The sequence below is a fragment of the Natrix helvetica genome (genome assembly GCF_964273705.1).
Source record: "Natrix helvetica genome assembly, chromosome: 4".
Classification (NCBI taxonomy): Eukaryota; Metazoa; Chordata; class Lepidosauria; order Squamata; family Natricidae; genus Natrix; species Natrix helvetica.
Genome location: NC_138550.1, coordinates 63552331 through 63579449, shown reverse-complemented (window position 1 = coordinate 63579449; position 27119 = coordinate 63552331). Strand labels below are relative to the sequence as shown.

Genomic DNA, 27119 nt, shown 5'->3' with positions numbered 1-27119 from the left:
TAATTACATATAAAGAGCTTCTCAACATAGAAAGAGGTGTACTACAGCTAAAACCCTTGAATGTATTAAGAGAGGAAAGGGTAATTCAAACCTGGCTAGATGGAGAAAAGACCAGAAAATTGGTATCATACAAAATGAGGATAATTTAGTAAAATAAATTAGGGATCAGAGTCAAATGCATATTAAAAGGTTATATAATACACTGATAGAAATAGACTCGGTAACAGAGTTAGTTAAAGATTACATAATAAAATGGGCACAAAACTTTGAAGAACCAATATTGATGGAAATATGGGAAAAGATTTGGGTAAGAAATGTAAAATTCACACAAGTTCAAAACTTGAGAGAGAATTTTTATAAGATGTTCTATAGATGGCATTTAGATCCTAAAAAGTTAGCTTGTATGTATCCGAACTTACAATCTAAATGTTGGAGATGTGATTGTGTTGACGCTACGTATTATCATGTATGGTGGACTTGTAAAAAAGTTAAAGCATTTTGGATAAAAATATGGTGGATTATTCAAAATATTCTTAAAAAGAGGATAAAGTTCACTCCCCAGCTGTTCTTGTTAGGTATAATTACAGATTGTACAGCTATAGAGACTAATTTGATTTTGAACTTAATAACGGCAGCAAGATTATTGGTGGCGCAGTACTGGAAGAAGGAAGAACTGCCTACTATTCAAGAATGGACGTTAAAAGTAGTAAACTTAGCAGAGATGACCAAAATTTATTGATTTGAATAGGATTATTCAGAGAAGAAATACAAGCTGGAATGGAAGAGATGGATTGACTACATTCAAAATAAATACCGGACTAAGAAATTCCAATTAGCTTATGAATGAACAAAGAATGTTACAATTTATCAAAAGTTAGTTTAATAAAAGGGGAGTTAAAGTACAAGAGGAGGTAGGATGCTATAGTTAGTTAGCTTATCTCAGTATATGATTGTTAAATGTTTATACCCTATATTTTGCTCTGGGAGGTTGGGGGGAGGGAGGGTTCGAGGAGGGGTAGGGTTGGGATGGAGGGAGGGAAGGGGAAATATTTGTAAAACTATTAAATTCTTCAATAAAAAAACCTCACTCCCTGCCCTGTCCAGTGACATTCACATCACGTGGCCCAATCAATCCCCTGTCTCAGCTTCCGCCAACTTCGTTCACTCCCCTCCAGGTGCCAGCAGACTGATCTTGTTCTCATGTGAAAGAATGTTATGATTTACTTCCTTTTCTACTCTCTCGTTCCCACTGTGGCAGCCCTGTAAAGTCTGACCAAAGATGGATCCAGGGTTGACAGGCTGCCTTCCCTCAAGTGATGAGAATGTCCTGAAAAGAGATAAGGGACAGGGGGTTAGGGATCAGGGTCTAAACTTTGTCTAACTACCTCTTCCCCCTCAGGGGAGCCCTTTGGCTTATCAGGGAATTTTTCACGAAACCAATCTATCTGCTTTCACACCCCAGCTTTTCACCCGTGGCCTCAGACAAAGGGTACCCCTCAGACAAAGGGTACCCCTTCCAATGGATTAAATACTATAACAGACTCCTGTGCATTCTAGAATCCAATATTTTCTTCACTTCATAATGTGTTTCCTAGACACACCAACAACAGCCAAACCTCCTATAACTGACCCCACCCCATTGGATTCACAACCCCTGGTGACCACAGAAAAGGAAGTGCAAGATCTATTTCACAGACAAAAGCCAGGAAAAGCACCAGGCCCAGATAAAATAACTCTTTATTGCTTAAAAGTCTGTGCTGACCAATTGGCCCCCATCTTCACTCGAATCTTCAATAAATCACTAGAGATGTGCCATGTTCCTTTTTGCTTCGAATGCTCCACTATCATCCCAGTGCTGAAGAAGCCCTCCATCAAGGAACTGTGACTACAGACTGGTTGCTCTAACATCTGTAGTTATGAAAACCTTTGATAGGCTAGTTCTGTCCCACTTGAAAATAATCACAGATCTGCTGTTATAGCCCCTGCAATTTGCATACTGAGTAAATAGATCAACATATGATGCTGTTAATATGGCTCTGCGCTACATCATACAACATCTTGAATCTCCAAAGACCTACGCAAGGGTCCTCTTTGTAGACTTTAGTTCAGCATTCAATACCATCATACCAGACATTCTTCTAACTAAACTAAACCAGCTAGTGGTACCTGAACACACTTGTAAGTGGATCATAAGCTTACTAACAGACAGGAAGCAGCAGGTGAAGCTAAGCAGAATCACATCAGATACCTGTACAATTAAACAGGAGCACCCAAGGCTGTGTGCTTTCTCCACTTCTCTTCTCTCTCTATAGAAATGACTGCATCTCAAATGATCCATCTGTTAAACTACTGAAGTTTGCAGATGATGCAGCAGTGATTGGTCTTGTAAAGATTGCTTCTCCTTCTAACTTAAGAAAGTGAAAACTCTTGAAACCAAGTATTTCAAAAGGAAGCTTTTATTAAGCAAAAGTGAAAGCAATAAGTTCAAAGCATGCCCTTAGGCAAGGCAAGTAGAATTAAAGCAGTAGAGACCCCTCCCATTAGTCAGAATGCAGATTTTATCCAATACACAAGTGTGAAGGTGGTTCCCCTACCAGCTGCCCTGAGAACTGGATGAGCATACATTCCCATGGCTATCTTCCATTAGATATTAAAGTGAACCATCCTACATGGCCATCATAAACATTCCCCAAAAGATGAGGAGATCTCAGGGCGCTTCGACACCAGGAAACAAGTTGTAAAATATCAGTTGTCACAGGTACTGCTAATAAATAGAATCCAAGCCCCCCCCCCCCCCTCTCCCAATTGAATGGCAGTATCACTTTTGGGGATCTGACATGCTGCCTTCCTTAGAAAAAAGAGAGATCCACCTGTGAAAAGATAAGAAACAAAAATTCCATCATAGTATTTTAACAAGGTGTGTTAATGGTATTGGGAGTGAATTTTTTTCAGTACAGTAGGGACCCTAACATGGTGTTTTGCAACCTATTCATTTTGGGATTATGGTAGATGCTCCCAAGCAACTAAGTATTGGGTTTTCCTTCTGTTGATCCTCGAGTCAAGGTTTCTTTGATTTCAAAGTGATGTTCACCTTCTATCGTGATGGAAACAGGTGGTGTTTTGCCCTAATTTCTTTGATGGTTGTAATGATTTCAGGAATTTTGTAGATAAGTATTATCTCCAATGTGGGAAGGTTTGGGTTCCATTCTTGTCAGCTTGAATTTTAAAAGTCTCTCAAGTTTCCTTTAAAGCTACTGGCCATGTGTTTTGTAAAGTGTCCATCTTCTCCTTAAGTGATGGGATAGTGGGTTCTTCTATGGGTAGTTCAGGCATGGGGCTGAAATCCTGGCCTGTTGGTACTATAAAATGGTAAAACCAGTACTTGAGTGTACAGTTATTGAATGCTACTTCCACAAAAGGTCAAAGATCAGTCCAGTTATCCTGTTGAAAATTAATAAAACATGTTAGATATTGTTCTAGTATAGTTCTCTCACATTGAACATTAGTCAGTGTGTGGTGCGAAGAGTTCAACCCCTGGGCAGTGCCAAGTAAGTTTAAAAATGCCCCCCAAAATTTGGAGATGAATTGGACCCCTCTGCCGGAGATGATTATCTGTGATTATGATTATCACTTTGGATAGTGTGCCTCCATAATGCAGATGCACCAGAGCTCCATAACTTTAACTACTTCATGCATGCCCTGAGATGGAGATTTGAGGACCTCCTAGCCAACTGCAAGGCTGGAGACCACATAAGGCATGTCAGACATGGGCGCTGTCCAGTCACTGAGTACATCAAAGAGTTTCATGACCTGACTTGTCATGTAGATTGGCCAGAAGAAATACTTGTGAGTTGGTTCAAAGATGGCTTAAACGAATACCTGTACAATGCCTGTGTTGCCTGTGGAGCCCCAGTCTGCCTGCATGGCTGGTGTGTCTTGGCTGAGGAAGCTGAAATAGACCAAACTCAAAACCAGTACCATTCAAGCTGCTCCTGGAAGCAATCCCCACTGGCGGAGGGAGGGAGGGACCCAAACCTCGCTCTGCCCAACCATGCTCTGTTGCCTGCTTCAATTGCAGGAAGAAAGGCCACCATACAACTGAGTGTCGTGCAACGATGCCCACCAGGAAAGAAGCAGGTTGGAGTGAAACCCTCAAAACCACCACCATGTTCCAGAGACACTGCCCTAAAGATCCATGTGATTGTTGAGTTTCCGCCACAATTAATTATGGTGCAAGGAACTCCGACCCCTCCAGTGGAGGAATCTGATCATCAGAGAGTGACTATGAAGACCCTTTATTAAGTGGGGTTGTTGAACCTCTTACAACTCCTATAGAACTGTTAATTCCATTGATGCGGAGAAAAGTGAGACTTAAGAATTGCTGGATTTGGGGTGTATAAGAAGCCTAATAAGTCTGACTCTGGTTGGGGAACTGGGCATTCGACTAAGGCCCCTAAAAATTGTCTCATTCTACCAAATTGATGGGTCCATTGCGGGGGGCACTCCAGCAATATTTGCCACTGAACCATTCGAACAAACAGGCAAATCACTCAACCAATCAACCATTGCTTTCATTGTGACACCAGGGATGTACTGGCCCTTAATTCTGGGACTGACCTGGTTAAAGAAGTGGAACCCAAAGGTGGATAGAGAGGACCCTCCAATTCCCTAATAACGAATTAATCCAGAGTGAAGGACCTCATCAGACTGAAATACTGCAGAGTGAGGAGGTAGCTGGACTGGATGAATGGATCCCTACCAGGCATCCCCAGAGAATACAGAGATTTTATGAATGTTTTCAGTGAAGCGATCTCAGATGAACTCCCCCCATAGATCTACAGCAGGGGTTGGTTCCGACCGGCACTACTGCTGGTTCACTTGTGTGCATGCTTGATGCATGCTGCATGCGCATACACAGTGCAATTACAATTGTTCTGTGCATGCGCAGAACTGAAAAACAAGATGGTGGTGCAATGGCGCCAACCGGGGAACTAGTTCAGGGGCATGGCATGCCTGGGTCACTGCCAGTTCCAGCAACCCAAGCCACCAAACCACTACCGGTTCGACTGAACCAGGCTGAACTGGTAGACACCCACCATTGGTTTACAGACTGTGCCATCGAGATTTTACCAGGAGCCAAACTATCTAAGCCAAAATTTGATGCTATGACTTCCTGGGAACTGGATGAACTGCGGCAATTTATAGACAAAAACCTCGAGCATGGGTTCATTGAATCGGTGAGATCCAAAATAACTGCCCCATTCCTGTTCCAGGAAAAGAAGGATGGCTCGTTGTGCTTATGTGTTTTATAATTAAAATTTTGCAAGGAAAATCTCTATCTCTCTACTCCTAATGAAGGACATGCTGGCCCATTTGGAAAAGGGGATATTTTTTTTCCCAAACTAGACTTAAGGGAGACTTATTACCTGATCCAGATCCGGGAGGGGGATGAATGGAAAACAGCATTTAATTGTCCATTGGGATGTTTTCAGTTCAAGGTTTTGCCATTCAGGCTCCAAGGAGCTCCTGCCATTTTCATGTTGCTAATTAATGGGGTGCTGCATGAGTACTTGTATAAGGGAGTTTTGGTTTATCTTGATGACATATTAATTTATATTGAAACTAAGACTCAACATGTTAAATTGGTGCAGGAAGTCTTGAAGAAACTAAGGGCAGCTAAGTTGTTTGCCAAACTCTCCAAATGTGAATTTCACCAAGATAAAATAGATTACCTAGGGTACAGAATCTTCATAATCTTCCACCTCCGACCTCTCCTTGCCCATCGAAAGTTATCCCCCAAACAGGTCCGTTGGGCCCAATATTTCCAAAGGTTCAAATTTGAAATTAAACACATCCCCGCAGGGAAGAACTTGTTAGCAGATGCACTGTCGAGAAAACCCCAGTTTGACAGTAAGAAGGAAGAAATTTTCCACCCCATCATATCTCCTTCTCACCAAAAGGCAGCTCAAGTCACCAGTCGAAGCCAAGATAAACTGAGAACCGAACTGAAAGCAGCCCTCCAGACAGACCCATGGTTCAACAACAACAAGGACATCCTAACGATTAATGATGGCGTAGCCTGGAAGGGATCCAAACTGTACGTCCCTGCAGAGATGAGATTGCAAGTGCTACAGCGGAGTCATGATGCGAAACTAGGAGGTCATTTTGGATTCCTGAAAACTCTCCACCTCGCTAGACGTCAATTTTGGTGGCCAAGGATGAGGTCGGAGGTGGAAGATTATGTAAAAAGCTGTGCTACTTGTGCAACAATGAAAACCCATCCGAGAAAGCCCCCTGCACTACTACAACAAGTGGCCAACCCTAGCCGACCATGGGAAGAGATAGCAATGGACTTCATCGTCGAACTTCCAGATAGCAGTGGTAATAAAGTAATCTGGACAGTTATTGATTTGTTTTCCAAGCAAGCACACTTTATCGCTTGTTCAAGCCTACCATCCGCAAAGAAATTAGCGAAAATGTTTGTGAAACACATTTATTGCCTACATGGAGTTCCAAAAAGGATCATTTCAGATCGCGGAGTTCAATTCACCACCAAGTTCTGGAGAGAATTCCTAAAATCGATCGGGTCCACGCAGGGACTCAGCTCAGCATTTCATCCCAGCACAAATGGGGCAGCAGAGAGGGCCAATGCGATGGTGGAACAGTACATCCGGTGTTATGTGGACTATCAGCAAGACAATTGGTCGGACTTGCTACCTTTCGCTGAAGTAGCATATAATAATGCGGTTCACAGCAGTACAGGATTAACTCCTTTCCAGATTACCAGTGGCATGGAATTCGTTCCCATGCCTGAACTACCTAAGGAACCTCCCTCCTCCATGTCCCTGAATGAATGGCTGGAGGCACTAAAGAAGGGATGGGAGAATACCAAACAGGCGCTAACAGATGCGGCAGAAGCCTACAAGAAGCAAGCTGATTTATTTATTTATTTATTTATTATTCATATTTATAGACCGCCCCCTCTCCCGAAAGGGACTCGGGGCGGTGTACAGTCACTAAAATGCGTTATAAAATACATACATAAAACAGTTAAATAATTAAATACGTAGGTGGAGGAGGTTGCAAGACTGTATATAGAATAATAAATATAGTGCATTAAAAGCTCTAATAACCCAGGAGTTAAAATATTACCCAAAATTACCCATTAAAATATATCCACCGGGAGGTAAAAACTAAGAATGTGCCAGGCCAGCTAATCGAAACAGGTGAGTCTTTAATTTTTGACGGAAGGAACGGAAGTCAGTGGTAGTTCTAATGTCGGGGGGGAGGTCATTCCAGAGGGTTGGGCCCATCACAGAGAAGGTCCTACCCCTAGGCGTCACCCGCTGGCACTGCCTAGTGGATGGCACCAGTAGTAGTCCCTCCCTGTGAGAGCGGATTGGTCGTAGGGATGTGTGCGGGAGGATACGATCCCGCAGGTAACTGGGTCCTGTGCCATGGAGCGCTTTAAAGATGGTAATCAATACCTTGAAACGCACCCGAAAAACCACAGGTAGCCAGTGCAGCTCGCGCAGGAGAGGTGTCACGTGGGAGTATCTTGAGCTCCCCATAATCACCCGCGCGGCTGCGTTCTGGACTAGCTGTAGTCTTCGGATGCGTCCCAAGGGAAGCCCCATGTAGAGGGCATTGCAGTAGTCCAGGCGAGACGTCACCAGCGCATGAGTGACCGTGCGTAGGGCATCCCGGTCCAGTAGGGGGCGCAATTGACGCACCAGGCGAACCTGGTGGAACGCCCCCCTTCCCACGGCTGCCACATGGTCATCCATAGACAGCCGGGCATCTAGGACGACGCCCAAATTGCGTGCCCGCTCCACAGGGGGGAGTTGTTCACCCCCTATGGATAAACATCGTTCCCTACAACCCCCCTTTCAAGTGGGGGACAAAGTTTTTTTGTCTACTAAATACATAAGATTGAAGATGCCTAGTAAGAAATTAGGTCCAAAATTTCTAGGTCCTTTCCCAATAGAAAAGATAATTAACCCAGTTACAGTTCGACTCAGCCTACCCAGACTCTTAGGGAAAATTTACCCAGTATTCCATTGTAGCTTATTGAAGCCGGTAAGGGGGTCTAGCACGAGACCATCCACCCAAACTCCACCTCCTCCCGTAGTGGTAGAAGGGGAAACACATTATGAAGTGAAAAAAATATTAGATTCCAGGCTGTATAGGGGTCGCTTACAATATTTAGTGCATTGGAAGGGATACCCTTTGTCAGAAGCTACGTGGGTGAAAAGTTGGGATCTGAAAGCAGATAAATTAGTGAAACAATTCCATGAGAAGTTCCCTGATAAGCCAAAGGGTCCCCCTGGGGGAGGAAGAGGTGGTTAAATTTTAATAGGTTAACTTTTATGTTATTCTCTTTTCAGGAAACGTTTTTCTCTTGAGGAGAGGCCGCCTGTCAGGCCTGTAATTCTGTTCCTTTTAGGATCTTTGGCCTGCCACATATTTTATATATATATATATATATATATATATATATATATATATATATATATATATATATATATATATATATATATATATATATATATATATATATATATATATATATATATATATATATATATATATATATATATATATATATATATATATATATATATATATATATATATATATATATATATAAATTAATTATGCTGTTTCATTGGTATAGTAGTTGGGAGGGGGGAATAGAAAGGAGTAGGATTGTGGAATGTATTGTTATGGATTTTCTTAGAAGCTCAAGGTCGTCTTTTGTCTCCGCACCTCGACACCTGGCCGGAAGAAGAGGGGTGTACATGCCAGCGTGGAAGATGAAGATTGGACCATGTGATGAATTATGGGGTGTGGGGATAGATGATGAACTTTTAACTGGGTGAACTCACAGGATGTACGTTAGAGTTGAAATTCAACAGCATAATGCCAAAATGCCTGTCTTATTAAATTGGAGTTTTAAGGATCACTTTGCCTTGGACAATGATTTAATTCTGCATGATATTTGGAACGCTGACATAATCTCTCACCAGGGGATGCAAATGGACCCCGAAAAAGTCAGAGCAGTCCTCCAGTGGGAAACCCACACACACTCGCAAGAGTTACAGAACTTCCTGGGGTTCACTAACTTTTATAGGTAGTTTATCCCCTCTTTTGCCAAAATAGCATTGCCTATTACAAATTTATTTAAAATTAAAGGGGTAGATAAACTGAAACCTAGTTAACCACTGAAGTGGACTATGAATTGCCAAGTGGCATTTGAGAAACTGAAGAGACTCTTTTTAGCCGAACCCAGATCCAGAGAAACCATTGGTAATTCAGACCAATGCCAGTGAAGTGGCAGTCAGTGCAGTTTTACTCCAAGAGAATGAAGAAGGCAAATTACAACCATGAGCATACACCTCTAGGAAATTAACTGAAACTGAACAGAGATGGACAATATGAGAAAAAGAGGCTTTTGCAGTCATGTGGGCACTCCTAACTTGAAGACATTTCTTAGAAGGAAGCAAAATACCTTTCCAAGTATGAACCAACCACAAGAACTTGGAAACACTCAAAACTCCATGGAAAATGTCCCCCAAAGAGGTTCGATGGGCACAGTACTTCCAACACTTTAATTTAACTTTGAAGTATTTACCAGGAGGAAAAAAAAAACTTTGGCAGTTGTCTTGTCCATACTACCACAATTACAACAGTGTTAAGGCGGAAATAATTAAGCCCATGCTCCCAGCCTCTCAATTAGTGGCTAAAGTTGTCCCATGCTCTCAGACAAAAATTGACACCTCCACCTTAGACAATGCTGCCACCACAGAATTCAAAAAGGCCTTGGAAACAGCTAAGTGGTTTAGCGCCCATGGACATACTTGCATAATAAAAGATTGGTTAGTTTGGGTGGGAAATAAGCTGTATGTCCCTGCTAGGGAAAGGCTGAAAGCTATGCAAGCTTGTCATGACTCAAAATTAACTGGTCACTTTGGGTTTGTAAAAATGTTTCATTTACTGAAACAAATTCTGGTAGCCCGCATTTAAAAATGACATAGAAAGCTATGTAGCAAGCTGGTCCATTTGCTGCTTAATGCAAGCAGGGGAAAACTCCTGGTCTACTGCAGCCAGTAGCCAATCCTTCAGTACCATGGAGAGAGATCTCCATGGATTTCATTCTAGAATTGCCCAAGAGTTCTGGAAACACGGTGACCTGGGTTGTTACAGACCTTTTCTCAAAGCAGGTTCACTTTGTCCCATGCCAAAAGATACCTATGGCCAAAGCTTTGGGTAAGTTGTTTTTTGGTCCACATATACTGCTTGCATGGGGCCCCACGACATATTGGTCCAATTCAAATCCAATGACAGACTGGTCCAATTCACATCCAAGTTCTGGAAAGCCTTTTTGGAACCGATCAGGGACTTAGTTCTATTCCTCATCCACATCTGCTTCTTTTGTCCTTTGAAAGGAACTGTTTACCTTCACAAGTTCTACAAAATGTGATAAAGCTCTCTGAGAAACTTATGAAAAAAACTATCTTTAATTTACAAGTTTTATTCAAAAAATTTAATTAAAAACTTGATGGTCAGCAATCTGTATTTTATGGATATGAAAAAATAAAGGATGCCATAATAACTTTGATGCTCCTATTTGTGTGCATGAACAGCCCAAATCATGCTTTGCAATGTCTTATAGTTAGCTAACATTGAATTTTGTTTCTACCCTAAAAATAGATGAAGTACTATATAATTCCACAGTGTTAGGCATTGTGAAAATTGCAAGACTCTCCTCTTCATCACAGCCACTAGATCCCAAGAACATAAAAAGTGTTACACATTTTTTTCCAAATTAATGAAACAAAAGTCTACATATCAATATTTTTCATAAGATAAAACATTATCTTGCATAAAAGTTTATTTTGTTCTTAAAATGAGAGGTGCCCCTTTAATTGGGGAGGACACACTGGTGGACAAAATTTTCATATTTTCCCGTACAAAATTGTGCTGTCGCACTGTTGCTGATCTCATGTATGTATTCCTGCAAATTACTTTTGCTGAAGCAGTGGGTGGGATAGTCTTTGGGAATAGACCATTAATTTCATACATCCATTGGATTGCTGCAGTCTAAAAACATAGAAGAAAAGATTCAATAAAAGTTTATCATTTGTTGCTGTGAAGCATATACAGGTATCTGGCACAATGCCTGTAATTATGTCTTTCATTGTTTTCCATGTGGGAGTGCTACACTGTTGAAACTGCACCATAGTGTAAAGAAAGCATTACTACCCATAATAAGAAAGAGCATTTTGTTTTATGTACTAAGAGCAGCATGTTCAAATATGCACACTGTCTAGCACCCCAGGTAATCTGTGCACTTGTTAAAGTGCCACAGTTTGGATTTATGTTTCAAGGAGATTATTGCCCAGTAGGAAGTACACAAAACTAACAGATAAGGTGGTGGCTTTATTTGTATCTCAGTTACTATTGAGGGTAAGCACAAAAAATAGCATAAACTTTTAGCATCTTAGTTTGAGTTAATGGGTTAACTCATAATATGGCATTGAAAAAGCAAACAGCGAGTACTCCCCTTTCCCTGAAAATAAGTCCTACCCCAAAATAAGCCGTACTTAAGAGCTTGCACAACTTTAGTTTAGCAGTTTAGAACAGTGGTGGGTTTCAATTTTTTTTACTACTGAGTCTGTGGGTATGGCTTATTTTATGGGCGTGGCTTGGCAGTCATGTCACCAAGTGGGCGTGGCCAATTTAGCCATCCATTTTGCCAATTTAGCAGTCCATTAAACAATACACAGCAGCCCCCTTTCTATTCTTTTTAATACTGTATGAAGTTTTTGCTCTAGGTTGTATTTTAACTAGGGGGGAAGAGGTTGGCAATGCCTGGGGATTTCTGGGGACTTCTCCTCTGTGTTAGAGGCACCAAAATAACCAAGATGATATAAGGTCTTCTGCTGGATCAGGTGGTTGGACTAGATGACCTCTGAGGTCCTTTCCAGCCTTGTATTGCTGTGCTGTTTCAAAGCATCCTCTGAAACAGCATCTAGTGGCAGGTTTGTGGTCTTTCTTTCCTATCCTTTTTCTGCCTTTCTCCCTTCCTGTGAAGAACCCCAGAAGGTCTTTGGTAGGAGGAAGAAAAGCCAGATGTTTTGAAACTGAGAACATGTCCATTGATCATCTGGCATTCTTAGACCTCCACTATTGATTAGGTTAAGGATAGCAGCTAGCAGAGGTCTTCAAACCTGGCAACGTTAAGACTTATGGACTTCAACTCCCAGGATTCTCCAGCCAGCAGAGGTGAATTTTGGGAGTTGAAGTCCACACATCTTAAATTTGCCAAGTTTGCAGACTTCTGCTCCATGCACTTGGGAATCCCCAAATGGTGAGGATTTCTTTCTTTCTCCTATTTTTGCTTCCAGGGGGCTGCAGGGAGGCTTGCTTGACACCCCCTATGCCTTAGTTTGGGCCTAGCAGGCCTGCCTGAAGTCTGCTAGGAGCCAAAATGGGGCTTGTGGGGATCATGGAAGGGATGGGGGAAGATAAGGTTGCGAGCCTGGTGGGGATGGTAGGGGGTGAACAGCAAGCTCCAGGGAGGAGGGGCTACTGAGACTTACCTGTAGGCAGGAGGAGGCAGCTCAGTGGAGGCACAGGGCAGGCACCACATGGCAGCTTAGGCAGGAAAGATGCCTGGGAGGAAAGGAGTGACTGGTGGGGCTGGTGGGTGGGGCGAGCAACCAGGGAACTGGTTCCAGGGAGTGGCAGGCCTAGGTTGCTGCCAGTTCCAGCGATCCAGGCCTCTAAGTTACACCTATTCGGCCGAACCGGTCTGAACTGGTAAGAACCCACCTCTGGTTTGCAACAAATGAATGCAGTTTCATCAATAGTGCTCTCAGAAAAAGAGAGCAGGTCATAATATTAACTATTATTGAAATTTGTATTTTATGTGAACTCTACATAGTGTACAGAGAAATTGGATCATTCTCATCGCTTGCTTTTTAAAAGCCAGTAGAAGACTATAGGAAGAAATATCAGCCAGTTGAATTTAATTCTATGATCAACATTACCAAAATTATACTCAAGTCATATTTGAAAAACAGCTTATGTTGTACTGGAGTAAAGGGTACAGCATCAATAAGCATCTTTAAAATGAGACATATTCAATTCTAACCATACTTCAGACTTAAAATAAATGATTTACTAAAACACTTTATAGTTTCAGGACTCTCTTCCTCCCAGATTTTATGTACAGTTTTAAAATGTCACTTTAATTATAAGGAAACATTGGTATCCTTTCAGCAGTGGCTCTTTTTTAACCTCTTTAGGAAAATAACTTGAATCACCTTTCTGTTCTTCTAATTCAAGGATGATTTGTTTATAGTGTGTGTGTGTGTGTGTGTGTGTATGATAACTTCTAAGCCGTTTATGATATTGGTTTCTTCCTAAGGCATGAGTAGAACTGAGTTTCACACAACTGAGGGAATCCTGAGGGAATCAAATCTCACAGCTGGCGAAAGAAGAATCACCTTAAAAAAAGGCTGAGCTAACATTCTCCATGTTTAAGACATATGGAAGAAAAACCCTCACAGAATTAAAAAAAATAACAAAAAACCGCCATGCATGGAAGCTCTGATTTCAAATATTCCCTTATGAACATACCTATGGTAATTGTTAAAATAAAGTAAAACTCACTTTAATATACCCCATTTAATATAGGGTTTTGGATGAAATGGGCAAATTTCCATATCTCAAATTGTCTGGACAAGGTATTTACATTTACATTAGTCTGCATTGTAATTTGCAATGAGCAATATTATTACAACTAGTTCTTGACTTATAACCACAAAAATTGTCATTAAGTGGTGCTGTCATAAATGAGGTATCATATGACCATGATTTGCAACATGCTTCCTTCTTTACTTTGTTTGTTGGAAACCAGCTGAGAAAGATGCAAATAGTGATCACATGGCTGTGGGATGCTAAAATTACTGTAAATGTGCAACAGTTGATAAGCATGGAAATCATGATCACATGACTGCTGCAACAGTTTTAAATGTGAGGACAGGTTATAAGCCATATTTTTCAGTACAGTTGTAACTTCAAGTGGTTGCTAAACAAATGGTTATAAGTTGACAACTATCTCTACACAAATTATTGAATTTGACCCAAATGTTATTTGTATATTAAAGGCTTCATGTAAATTACATAAGTCACTAAGAATGAATTTAACAAACTTGTAGGAGTAACAGTAGCTCATTAAATCAAGGTTTTCTTGTAATACAATGAAAACAATATGTTTACATTTCATAAACTGATTTATTTCTTATCAATTTATAATTCTGCAAATACAACACAAAAAATGAATATAATTACAATATTTTCCTAATTTATTAGGAAATAAATTTTTTCTCAGTTGCTTTTGTACAGTGAAACATGAAAATTTAGCTATAGAAATATTGTCTTCATATTCATCAGGGAGGAAAAATATCCTTCAATCTACAAGTGTGGTAATCAAGAATCTCATTCTTAGGGCTCACCTGTATTACCAGAGTTGCTTTGTGGTTTTTGCTGTACATTCTGGGCTTGAATCCAACAGTAATGCAGGTTCCTGCTGTGTCAAGTGGAAGAAGCTTCCCAGCTTGAGGAGATACAGTGAATTCAGAATCACTGCCTGGTAGAAAGTATGCTGTGTAAGGCTCTGGGTATCTAACAAAGAAAAATAAATTGGCCAACAGTTAGCATATGCAACAATAATTCAAAGTAATTTGTGTTCTGCTATAGAATATCAGCAATTAAACATTAATACTATCACCTAGCATCCTGTTTTTCACCTTTGTCATCTCTGATTTTCTTGAAATATTTGCAGAATAGTAAGAGAAATGACTGCTTTGGAAAAGGAAGTACAATATTATGGCAGTATATAATTTGCATGATGAAATTTGTATTTATATATTTATTTAAGAAAATTTATACGGCCACAGAACTCATTCTCAATGACTCTGGACATGCTTACAAAGATAAAAATCTCATAAATAAAACAACAAGAAGTGATAATCCCCCATCCCTCAGCAACAACAACAAAGACAAATAAGCTACTTCATGGACTCCATCCCACTTTGGGTTCCCTTGGCCCTTTGGCAAAGCCAGATCTTCAGGGTTTTGCAAAAGAGGGGGCCAATCTTATATCTGCAGGGAATTTTACTACATAAAAAGCTTCTTGGTTCCACTAAATGTAACTCCTTAGGAAAGCAGACTCAAAGCATCCCTGCTTCCCCACAATGGGAGGTGACTGGGAGAGGACGGTCATTCAAATAACCTGCTCCCAGGCCATATAGGGCTTTAAAGGTGACAACCAGCATCTTGAATTGGACCTGGAAGCAAATCAGTGGTCAAAGAAGCTCCTGCAAGAGAAATGACACATGTACATATCGTATTTTTTGCACTATAAGATGCACCAGACCATAAGACACACATTAACTTTAGAGGGGGAAAACAAGAAAAAAAATTCTGCCTCTGCCTCCCAGCATCCATCCAGTATTCATCTGGCTAGTGTCCTTGTATCACACAGCAAATAGCCGGTCAGCTTCAGCACATTATTACAGCCCCAGAATGTGGCTTGTCAGGGCTCTGCTCTATTGCGCCCACCACCGGTCAACTAAGCTGAGCTGCTGCCACTGCTGGGGAACACTGCAACCTTCGCTGCTGAGCAGCTGATAAGTGGTTGGATTGGCCTCCTGGAATACTGCCAATCAGCTGTTCTAGGCAGCGGGGATCACCAACACTGCTGCCTATCACCGCCTATCGTTGCCACCAGCGGCAGTGAACAGCAGCAATTGGTGGTGGCTAACAGCAATGACCAACAGCAGCAATCCCTGCCACACATCTGATCAGTAGTATTCCAGGAAGCCAATCCAACTCCTGCTCAGCTGCTCAGCAGCGAAGGCTCCAGCGGTGACAGGCAGCAGTAGTGACTGGCAGCAGCAGCAAATGCCATCAAGCTCCCTTCCCAGCCCAATATTTGCTCTATAAGACGCACAGACTTTTTTTTTGGGGGGGGGGAGTGTGTCTTATAGTGCGAAAAATACGGTACTTAGGCCTGCATAAAACCACATGGGCCACTGCATTTTGAACCTATTGAAGCTTCTGGATATATTTGAAAGGCAGCCCCTTGTAGAGCACATTGCAATAATCAAGATGGGATGTGACTCCAGCATGAGTAACTCTGAGCAGGTATTGTTGATCCAAGAAAGGACATGACTGGCGCACAATATGCAATTGTGCAAAAGGCCTCCTGGCCATGACTGCCACCTACTCCTTAAGCAAGAGTTGTGAGTGCAGAAAAACTCCCAGATTATGCACTGGGTCTGTCTGTCATTGTGTAAAATAAATAAAGTAACATTATTTGCATTACCTGCTTTAGTGCAAATTATGTAAATTGCCAGAGATTTCCTAAAATAAAGGTAAAATATTTGTCTAAGCTCTCCACTCCATTCAGATAGCCACAGAAATTTCTGCTATTTAGGAAGGATATCTATTAGAAATTTGTCTACTTGCAGCTGAAACCTGATAAATGGATGTCTAGTAAATTGAGGTTTCACTGTATCCCCCATTCTATTACCAGGTGATATACATGCACTATACTAATATATTCAAGTATATATTTTTAAAATATATTTCAATATTTTAGTTATAACTTCTGAACAAACTAAATATCTAATATCTTCTATATCAATGGTTCTCAACCTTCCTAATGCCGTGACCCTTTAATACAGTTCCTCATGTTATGGTGACCCCCAACCATAAAAAATTTTTTGTTGCTACTCTATAATTGTACTTTTGCTACTGTTATGAATCGTAATGTAAATATCTGATATGCAGATATTGTTATAAATTGAACATAATTAAAGCATAGTGATTAATCACAAAAATAATATGTAATTATATATTGTGAAATATTTATTTCTAATTACAAATAAATGAAATTTTGTCTTGAAGCATGGTATAGCATGGGGAACAGTCTTAATATAACAACAGTAAACTATATTGCTACATTTTGTGATAGTATGCGTAAAAAGCCAATGTCAGTGAGAAGGTTGAGATTGCTTCTTTTTCACCAGATCAGAAATTCTCGGGGCAGTCTTTGCAAGAGCACAACGAAGATCATCTTCCACAACAAGTCTTCTTCTGTATTTAGACTTGATAACCAACAAGCTGGAAAACCCTGTTTCACAAAGATATGTTGTTGGAAATGGAAGAAGAAGGCGCAACACAGTCTCAGAACAGAATATGACTGCAAATACTTGATCCAGAATTTTGTAACTGCCATTGTAGAGAAATCAGTTCTCGCTGCAACACTGTTAATAAGTTCAATGAACTGCTCTTGTGCTGTCTCAGGAACATCTTCAACCTTGACTGTGAATGGGCTTCTGGCAAGTGCAAATGGGGTGCCAGGTAGATTTGGAAAGTACGATGAAATTTCGTCTGCAAGCATGCGCAAATGTTCTTTCACAGAAATTATCATCATAATCCTTTTGTCTGGTTCAATGTCATGTTCCTCAAAGAAAGCAGATAGGGTAGGCAACATGTAAATTTTATTTTCATCCAACTTTTTTTTTGCCAAAGCTGAAGTTTCATTTGGAATGATTGGATCTTTTCAGACAAATCGAGGCAAGTTGCATTTGGTCCTTACAGTTATAAATTTAACTCATTCAAGATGGCAAAGATGGCAACTAAGTAAGCTATTTTCTGCAGTTCACTTTTATCGCTGAAAAGTGCTTCGAACTGCGGTCTTGCTTTCTGATTAAAAAACATTTTGAGTTCATCATGAAGCTCAAAAACACGTTTTAAAACTTTTCCTCTCGATAACCATCTCACTTCAGTGTGAAATAGCAGAGCATTGTTTGGCGCATCCAATTCGTTGCGCAATTGCGAAAACAGTCAACTGTTTAAACTGCTCGCCTTTACAAAATTGACACAACTTATGACACTTTTCATTACTTCTTGTAATTCTTGTGGCAGAGTCTTCGTTGCTAATATTTGCCGATGAATCATACAGTGAGTTCCAATGACTTTTGGTGATTCATTCAGTACCAAACGTTGAAATCCAGATCGACATCCTAGCATAGCTGGAGCACCATCTGTGCAAACACCACAGACCTTTTCCCAAGAAATCTTATGCTCTTTTAGAAATGAACCAACTGTGTCAAATACATCACGTGCAGTAGTTGTTGTTTCAAGAGGTTTGCAAAAAAGAAACTCATCTTTAAAGTCGCCATCATTAATATACCTCACGTAAACCAGTAACTATGAACAGTTTGCAACATCTGTAGATTCATCAAGCTGGATACTAAATATTGGAAGTGGAGCAGATTTAATTTCCTGGATTACCTGATCAAGAATATCAGCAGACATGTCATCTATTCTTCTGCGGACAGTGTCATTAGATAAGGAAATTGCACTCAATTTCGTAACAAATTTGTCTCCGATTATAACTCAAACAATGTCTTTGGCCACTGGCAACAGCAAATCCTCAGCAATGGTGTGAGGTTTCATAGCTCTGGCGATTCTTTATGCCACCAAATATGAAGCTTCAATGGCTGCTACATTTTGTTTGTGGTACTTGCCACCAGCGTCAAGTCTGGCTTTCTTGAGTCTATCAGCTTTGCTTCTAAAATAGCTGGTATCCTTGCTGGCAAAGCTTGGATGCTTGCTATCAAAATGGTGTTTTAGTTTGTTCACCTTCATAGATTCGGCTGATAGAACTTCACAACAAATAACACATTGCGCTTCTCAATTCCTGCTGTAATTATTGAGGTAAAACCATACTGTAAAAAATCCTCACTATATTTTCTTTTCCTAATGTTTTTCTCTACACATGATCCACTGTCATGGGATGGTTTGCTAACGAAATTAATATATAACAATAGCTTTAATAATACAAAAGATGATACATGGCATAGTTCAATCAATACAGTTCATTAAAGTTTCCTGTGATTTACCATTCTCTGTGTTGTTTTTTTACATACCTGTTACTATCACAAGAGGGCAGTATTCACATCAACCACAGCTGAATATAAAAAGACCGAATATAAAAAGACTGACCCTCAACTTTGCCAGTCAGTCTTCCCCTGTTACTTAAGGCAAGACTCCCTCTGGGAAGTTTAAGAGCAGGCTTCCATCTCTAAGTGGAAAGAGTGCCTTTCTTTCAAAAAGAAAAAAAGGAAAGAAAAAACAAAACAGCGGCCAATTCTTCCTTTCTCTCTCTTTCTCTCTCTTTCTGTCTCTCTCTCTCTCTCTCCCTCCCCCCCATCTCTCACTCTCTCTGTGTGTGTGTCTCTCTCTGTGTGTGTGTATCACTCACTCACTAACTCACTGTCTCTCACTCACTCACACACTTAATCACTCACTCTGGTATAAAGTGAGGTTAGTACCGCCCTTCATCTTGATTGTATCCCTCTGTTAATGCAGTTTAGGATTGCATTGGCTTTTTTGGCTGCCACTGCACACTGCTGGTTTGACCCAGTCTATATTTGTACTTTTGGTTTTTCTTGCCTAAGTGTTAAGACTTTACTTTACTTCTACTCCCCTCTTCTTGGTGGTAGCCCCTCAGATATTGGAAGACTGCTATAATATCACCCTTAAGTCCTTCTTTTCATTCAACTTATGACACTTTTCATTACCCAGTTCCTGCAACTGTTCTTCATATGTTTGTGCTTCCAGTCCCCTAATCCTCTTGTTTGCTCTTCTTTGCACTTTTTCTAGAGTAGAGTCTCCACATCTTTTTTATAGAGGCAGCCAACATCTTGTCTGCTCCTAAATTTTGGGTCTGAGAAGAATCACAACCTGGAGGCTGGACAACCTCTGCTGCTATACAATCATACATACACATACACAGAGACACACAGTGGCTTTATTCCCACAGCCCCCTTAACTAAGTTGCCTGCAGCTGCATTCACAAACTTGCTTACCCTGCCTGGATGGATCTTCAACCTGGTTTGGGGCTGTTTGCAGGAGTGCTCTTAACCTTGATGGTGGTGGTAAGCTTAACCTTAATTTATTAGGCAAATGTTGTGCATTGTTTATTTTTATTTTTTATTTTTAAAAAAGTTTTATTTTCTCTTTCAAGTTCAATCACAAATATACACTCTTATAATTACCAATAATTATATCATTATCATTAATCATTTATTGTTATTTTCTTACAAATATATAGAATACAGTTTGGGTCACTTTCTTGCCACCCCATTTTATTTTGCAACAACCTTTCTCCTTCTATCTTCTCTACCTCCCTTCTCTGCCTTCTTCTTTCCTCTTCTCCTTCCTCCCTTCTTCTTTCCCTCTTTCCTCCCTTCCTCCTCTCTTCTCCTCCTTCTTACCCTTTCTCCTACTCGTAATTCCCCTCTCTTACTTCCTCTACTTTTATGCTTTCTTCCTTTCCCTCCTTTCCTGCAACTGGGGTAGTTGGGTTGCGATAGGATTTCAGGATATTGGTCCTTTGCTTTTCTGCGTTTTTTCTTTTTCTTCAAGGTATGCGCTTCTATGGTGTCCACCCATTCAAGTAGGACAAAAAATTTGTCCAGTCTAGGCTTGCATGATGGGCAGAAAAGTGGAAATGCAAACTGGGAGGTTTTAAGTGAAGATTATTGTAGGAACTAGGCCCCTTTCTCTACCTCTCCTCTCAGGCCTGTTGGCTTGTAAGAGGCCTCTTGGCCTGTAAAAGCCAAGCCTGTAAAATATAGCTAAAAACAAATAGGTAGGCTCACTATGTGCTATTGTAAAAAGTCAGATATGGATTAAAAAATGGGTCAAAAGTGAATTAAAAATGTAAAAGGAAAAAGGAAAAATTTGTTTACTTTTGGAAGAGCTCTTTACCGTTGTTGCTGCTGGTCCACCAACTTTGGGGGTGGGGGGGAGAGAAGAAGAGAAAGGGGAAAAGTTAGCTTTGGGATATACAGATTCATGAATATTGAACTTTTTGAGAAGTGACTTTAGGTTTGAATATATGGTTTTGGGATTATTGGACAAAAGAGGGACAAAATAAAACTAAATGAGTTGCTCCACCAGCAAGAAATGAATGGAATTTGGTTTAAACATAAAATGGGGTTAATGGAAAAGGAGGAATTAGCACAAAACAGAATTACTTTGAAAATGCAAACAAACCAGACAGATGGTTAGCATACAAATTGAAAAAAGAGAGAGAATCAAGAAAAATAATGCAATTAATAGATGATCAAGGGCAAATTTGTTATGGAAATGAAGAGAAGAAAAAAATTATACAAGATTACTCTGGAAAATTGTATGAACAAGAGAATATAGAAGACGGAGGAGTCAAACAGTATTTGCAAAAAGTGAATCTACCCCAGATACCTTAAGATACTAATATGATACTTGAAAGGCAACATTACGATGATGGAGTTAACTGAAGCACTTAAAAAACAAAACAATGGAAAAGCTCCAGGTCTGGATGGATTGCCAGTGGAATTTTATAAGACATTGAAGGAATCATTATGTCTTCCATTACTAGATGTTATAAATGAGATTATGTCAAAGATGAGGATACCCAAATCGTGGTCAGAAGCATATATTACACTTGTACCAAAAGAGGAGGCCGATCCACTTCAAATTAAGAACTATAGACCTATTTCTCTGCTAAATTCAGACTATATTTGCTTCAATACTGGCCGAATGACTCAAAAAATACTTAAACAATTTTATTCACCCTGATAAAAATGGGTTCCTAACAAAGAGACAAATTAAAGATAATATGAGAATAATCCTGGACACTTTGGAATACTATGAGGCACATCCTGAAAAACAAATGGCTTTGATGTTTTTAGATGCACAGAAAGCCTTTGACAATGTGAACTGGCAATTTATGTTGTTACAGCTGGAATAGATGGGCTTTGGTAAGAAATTTACTCAAGCCATACAAACTATATACCATAAACAAACAGGAAAGATAATGATAAATGGAGAATTGACAGGTTCTATTGAAATAAAGAAAGGGACGAGACAAGGTTGTCCACTATCGCCTCTGTTGTTTGTCTTAACATTAGAAGTCCTAAATAGAAACATCAGAGAAGAAAAAGACATAAAAGGAATGAAAATTAAAAAGGAAGAATATAAATTGCAGGCATTTGCAGTTGACCTGGTCTTCATCTTAAGAGGACCCATTAGAAACTGCACCTAAATTGGTAGAAAAATAGAGGAATATGGGAAAGTTGCAGGTTTGAAAATATATAAAGACAAAACAAAGATTTTGACAAGGAACATCTTATTAAGACAAAAGGAAGAATTGACAGGAGCTTTGAAGATCCAAGTCATGAATAAGATCAAGTATTTGGGGATATATTTGACAGCTAGATGTAGTACACTTAGAGAGAACAATTACCATAAACTTAAACAACAGATTGCGACAGATTTGGCAAAATGGGGAAATTTACAACTATCAATAATAGGGAGAATATCAACAACCAAGATGAACATACTACCCAGGATTTTATATTTGTTCCAGACAATTCCAATTAGATTAGGGAAAGATTAGTTTGACGATTTAAACAAAATAGTGTTGAAGTATATTGGACAGGGAAAGAAAGTGAGAATAAAACTAAAATTGTTACAAGATGCTAGAATAAGAGGAGGATTTGGTCTATCTAACTGGGAATTATATTTTCAGGCAACAAGCTTGATGTGGGTTAAGGAATGGATAACATTAAGAAATTCTAGATTATTGCCTGTAGAAGGACATAATTTGTTGTTGGGACGGCACACTTTCCTATGGTACAAGGGAACTAAAGCACAGGGGTATTTTAGAAGACATTATATACACGAGGCTTTGCTATTAAATTGGGAGAAGATTAAAAGGCAACATTATTTATCTGTCAGGTTATCAACTATTGAAGCTTTTTCCTATCCAATAATATACAAAAAGGAACAAACAGTTAGATATGGTGAAATATTGAATGCAAAGGGTGAACTTAAATCTATGCAAGAACTGGAACAGCAGGGTATAAAGATAAATTGGTTTTCATTTGTGCAAATACATTCCAGATACGATAAAGATTTTAAAATGGAAGGTTTCCATGATAAAATGACTGTTAGAAAATTTTTTGATAGGTACAGATGAAAAGGTAATTAAAAAATTATATGGATATTTATTAGAAGTTAAGCTAGAAGAAGAACAAGTTGAAGAATCTATGATTGCTTGGGGGAAAAACTTTGGACATGGGATTGACTTAGAGAATTGGCAGAAATTGTGGTCTCAAAATTATAAAATGACAATGACAACAGCATAAAAAGAAAATTTGTATAAGATGTTTTATAGGTGGCACCTATCCCCAACGAGAATAGCAAGAATGTTCAAGTATAAATCGGAAAAGTGTTGGAAATGTCATCAGATACCGGGTTCATATTACCATATCTGGTGGACTTGCATAGAAGCTAAAAGATATTGGACTAAAATCCACATCTAGTTGAAAAAAATGATACAAAAACATATAGACTTTAAACCAGAAATCTTTTTATTGGGAATTATACCGGAAACATACAATAGAGACTTGAAATATTTGATTGTAAATGTGTTAACAGCAGCTAGAATTGTATTTGCTAAAAATTTGAAAAGTGAGAAAATACCAACGCAGGAGGAAGTTCTTTACAAAATAATGGAATATGCAGAAATGAGTAAATTGACATTTGAAATTAGAGAACAAGAAGATAAACTAATTTATAAGACATGGGATTTATTTTATCAATAGTTAGATAAAAAATCATGGAAATGAAAGATACTAGAGAATATTACCTATACAAAAATAATGAATGGCATTGAATATAATATAAAGATATATTATCATTGAATAGATTGAAGATGATGAAATGAATTGTTATAATATAAATGATCCCAATATTTAGTATAGTTCATTGAAAGTGAAGGAATAAATAGTGATAGTCAAACAAATAAGCTACAAGGTACAGGGGAAGCAGAGAGAAAAAGAGGAGCAAGTAGTGGCCCTTTAACTCCATTTCATTAGGACTTTCCTGTGGCTTGTGATTGGAGCTGCTGGCTGGAAGGGGGGAAGCAGAGAGAAAAAGAGGAGCAGGTTATGGAATCATATGTCCATAAACCAAAATAGTAATAATACATTCTGGATTAGTGTGCTTGAAATTGTGATTTTATTTATTTCAAAATGACCGCTTTAGTACAATGTAATAGCTGTCTTGCACCTGTCTTTCGCAGTACTCTTTTCAAATTTGGATACTGTCCCCTTTGTAAACAAATTATTAGTCTACATAGACAGATTACCTATCTAGAATCTCAAATCTGTGCTCTCCAACCAGAAAATAGGTGTCCAATTCGGCCATTCCACTCTATGGAGATGCCACGCTAACAGCCCTCCCTACCGCAAAGATCCTGCAGAAGAAGAGCAGTCTGGACAACCATGGGATCTGGCAGGGTGATACCTGTGAACCATAAACACAAAGCTTTTGCTGTGACCCAGCATAACAGATATAGCGCCCTTGCTGACCCTAATGGGGACACTAAAGAGACAGATCAAGGTAGTTGTGATAATGATGACTCAAATAAGCAGGGGATCATGGTCCAAAATGAAGAACTTACTTCGGAAAGGCAAAGTGGGGAACCAGGTATCACACATCAGTCGCACAAGAAGAGCAAGGTATGCAAAATGAGAAGTCACCTTCTGGTTGGTGATTCAATCATAAGGGATGTAAATTTAGGACAGAATATGGAGGTTTTAAAAGAGGTCAGGTGTCTGCCAGGTGCTACTGCCAGCAGAGGTGTATTCTTAAGATAGTCAAGAATGCAAGTAAGGACTGTGATGTTGATGCTATTATACATCTTGGCACAAATGATCTGTCCCAAAAAGATGTACTTTCTGTGAAGAATGATTTCCAGAGCTTGGGGTATGAACTTAGTAGTATAAGTTGTAGGCTTATCTTTTCAGAGGTTTTACCAGTATATAAGGAACAAAAAGGGAAGGGCCAGTGTGTAGCAGAGTTTAATGTGTGGCTAAATGAATGGTGTAAAAGGGAAGGCTTTGGTTTTATTAGTCATGATGTCTGCAGCTGGTCCAATAAAAAACTGTACAAAAGAGATGGTTTGCACCCATCAAAGAAAGGGACTGAGTTACTTGGCATTAAATTCACAGATTTTCTGGATAAACATTTAAACTGAACAGCGGGGACAGAGAATTAATAGATACAGAACATTTCTGTCCCCAGCAATCTAAAATTTATAGGGTTATCAGTGCATGTAACACAGATGTTTGTGCGGGTAAGATTATCACTCTCGCTGTCAAGCAAAACCAAGCATTTAATAGTGAGTGCCATACCATGTGCATAAATCATACAAGTAGCAAGAAAATAGGGGCAGTCAGGCATAACACAGGTTATGTAGACAGTAAACACAGGGTCAATCAAAATGGACTCAAATGTCTATATACCAATGCACAGAGTATGAGGAATAAACAGGCCGAATTAGAAATTCAAGTAAAAGAGGGCAGGTACGATATTGTTGCCATTACAGAAACTTGGTGGGATGAATCCGTCAAATGGAACATACAGCTAGAAGGATTTAAATTATTTTTTAAAAATAGACAAAATAAAATAGGAGGTGGAGTTGCACTATATGTAAGAAATAATTACCTCTCTACAGAAATAGAGCACAACAATGATGAGAACTATCTTAAATGCATTTGGGTCAATATTAAAGGTTGGGGAGGAGGAGCCAACATCGCGATGAGACAACGTGCAGTCTCGATTGTCTGAGACCTCCGTTGATACTTTTACCGCTGCACGGTGCATATGGACCTAAACCATCCTGTAGAGATGGTGAACAGGGAGACAAATCCTTGCTGGTCTCAGGGACATCGCAAAGTCCCTGATTGACTTAAGGGAAGCTCTCCAAGCCGGCGGTAAACAGACAGCCCCCAGGCTGACAAAGTCGGAGACGGCTCCAGAAAGAAGGCAGTGAAAGTGAGTCCATCTGGTGAGATTTTTTCTTTGAGAATGATTGCCCAAAGGAAAACAATTTTTTAAGATAAATTAGTCCTTTAAGCAAAGAATAAAGCAGCGAAATTTATCTCTATTGGACTGCCTTAGAAAGTTTTTTCCCTTCTTTTGCAACAATGTTTTGTGGATTGAAGTGATTGTAATGCTTCCCGTTTCTCCTCTTAAGTGAATGAATTGATTTTTTTTCTCCTATTCTTTGGTACCTTATTTTTGGGATGAACTAAAACCTTTTTTATTTTAATAATCTTCCCTTCTACTGCTTATTAAATTTTATTAAAAACATTTAGAGACTTTTGTTTTCCTTAAGCCTGAAACAAATAAGAGAAAGTTGAATCTGCCATTCGGAAGCCAGAGCTTGGTTTTTTTTTTAAACATTGTATCCTCTGTGCTATTTCTTTTTATTCTACTGACACTGTAACTGGAGGGTTTGCAGCTTACTTGTGGAGACTGATAAGGACTCAAGGTACGGACTGTTCTTTTGCAGGTGCCTTTGTGAAATATTTTGGGCAAGGGAAGGAAAAGAAAAAGATAGAACCCTTCCTTTTTAAAAAAAAATTAAAAGAATCTTGTGAAGTAAATTCAAAATAAAAGTACTTTTATACATAAAAGAGACATATAAGGTGAGAGTGGCAGTGGATTTTAGACTTTTTTTCTCTTCTTTCTCCTTTCTCTTCTTTTTTCTTCTTCTTGGAAATATGTATCAATATGCAGATGAGGAAATCCTAAGTTTTCAAGATTTTTTGGATGGAATTCAAAATATATTGGAAGGATTTGAGAGATTTGAGAAGAAGTTGGATAGACTATTGTCTTGCACAGCAAAAGATGAAGGGGTTGGAGCTGCAAAAATTAAAGAAGAGAATGAAGATATAGAAGATAAAGATAAGATAACAGATGAACTTACTAATGGAGCATTCATGGGTGAAAGTGGAAAGAAGGGAATATGGAAAAGTGAATTTGATAATCTGGAGCTCTATCCCTCTTGTCAAGATATGAATTTGATGATGGAATTAAGAAGAGAAACAGCTTCAGAAATACGTCTGATAATCAAAAACATGTTAATTTCAACACCAGCTCAAGGGCAACGAGACTATATGAGAGATCTTTTA

At 39.3% G+C, this 27119-nt stretch overlaps 1 protein-coding gene across 1 annotated transcript in view; it reads right to left on the bottom strand.

Annotated features, from left to right (window-relative positions):
* Positions 1 to 10669: 10669 nt before the first annotated feature.
* Positions 10670 to 27119, bottom strand: part of CFAP47 (cilia and flagella associated protein 47) — a 390847-nt gene continuing 374397 nt past the window's right edge. The window contains exons 63-64 of the mRNA XM_081950234.1: positions 14526 to 14694; positions 10670 to 11103 (exon numbers count right to left, since the gene is read on the bottom strand). Of these exons, the coding sequence (XP_081806360.1) occupies positions 10894 to 11103; positions 14526 to 14694 (379 nt within the window). The 3' untranslated portion in view covers positions 10670 to 10893. The remainder of the gene's footprint in view (positions 11104 to 14525; positions 14695 to 27119) is intronic.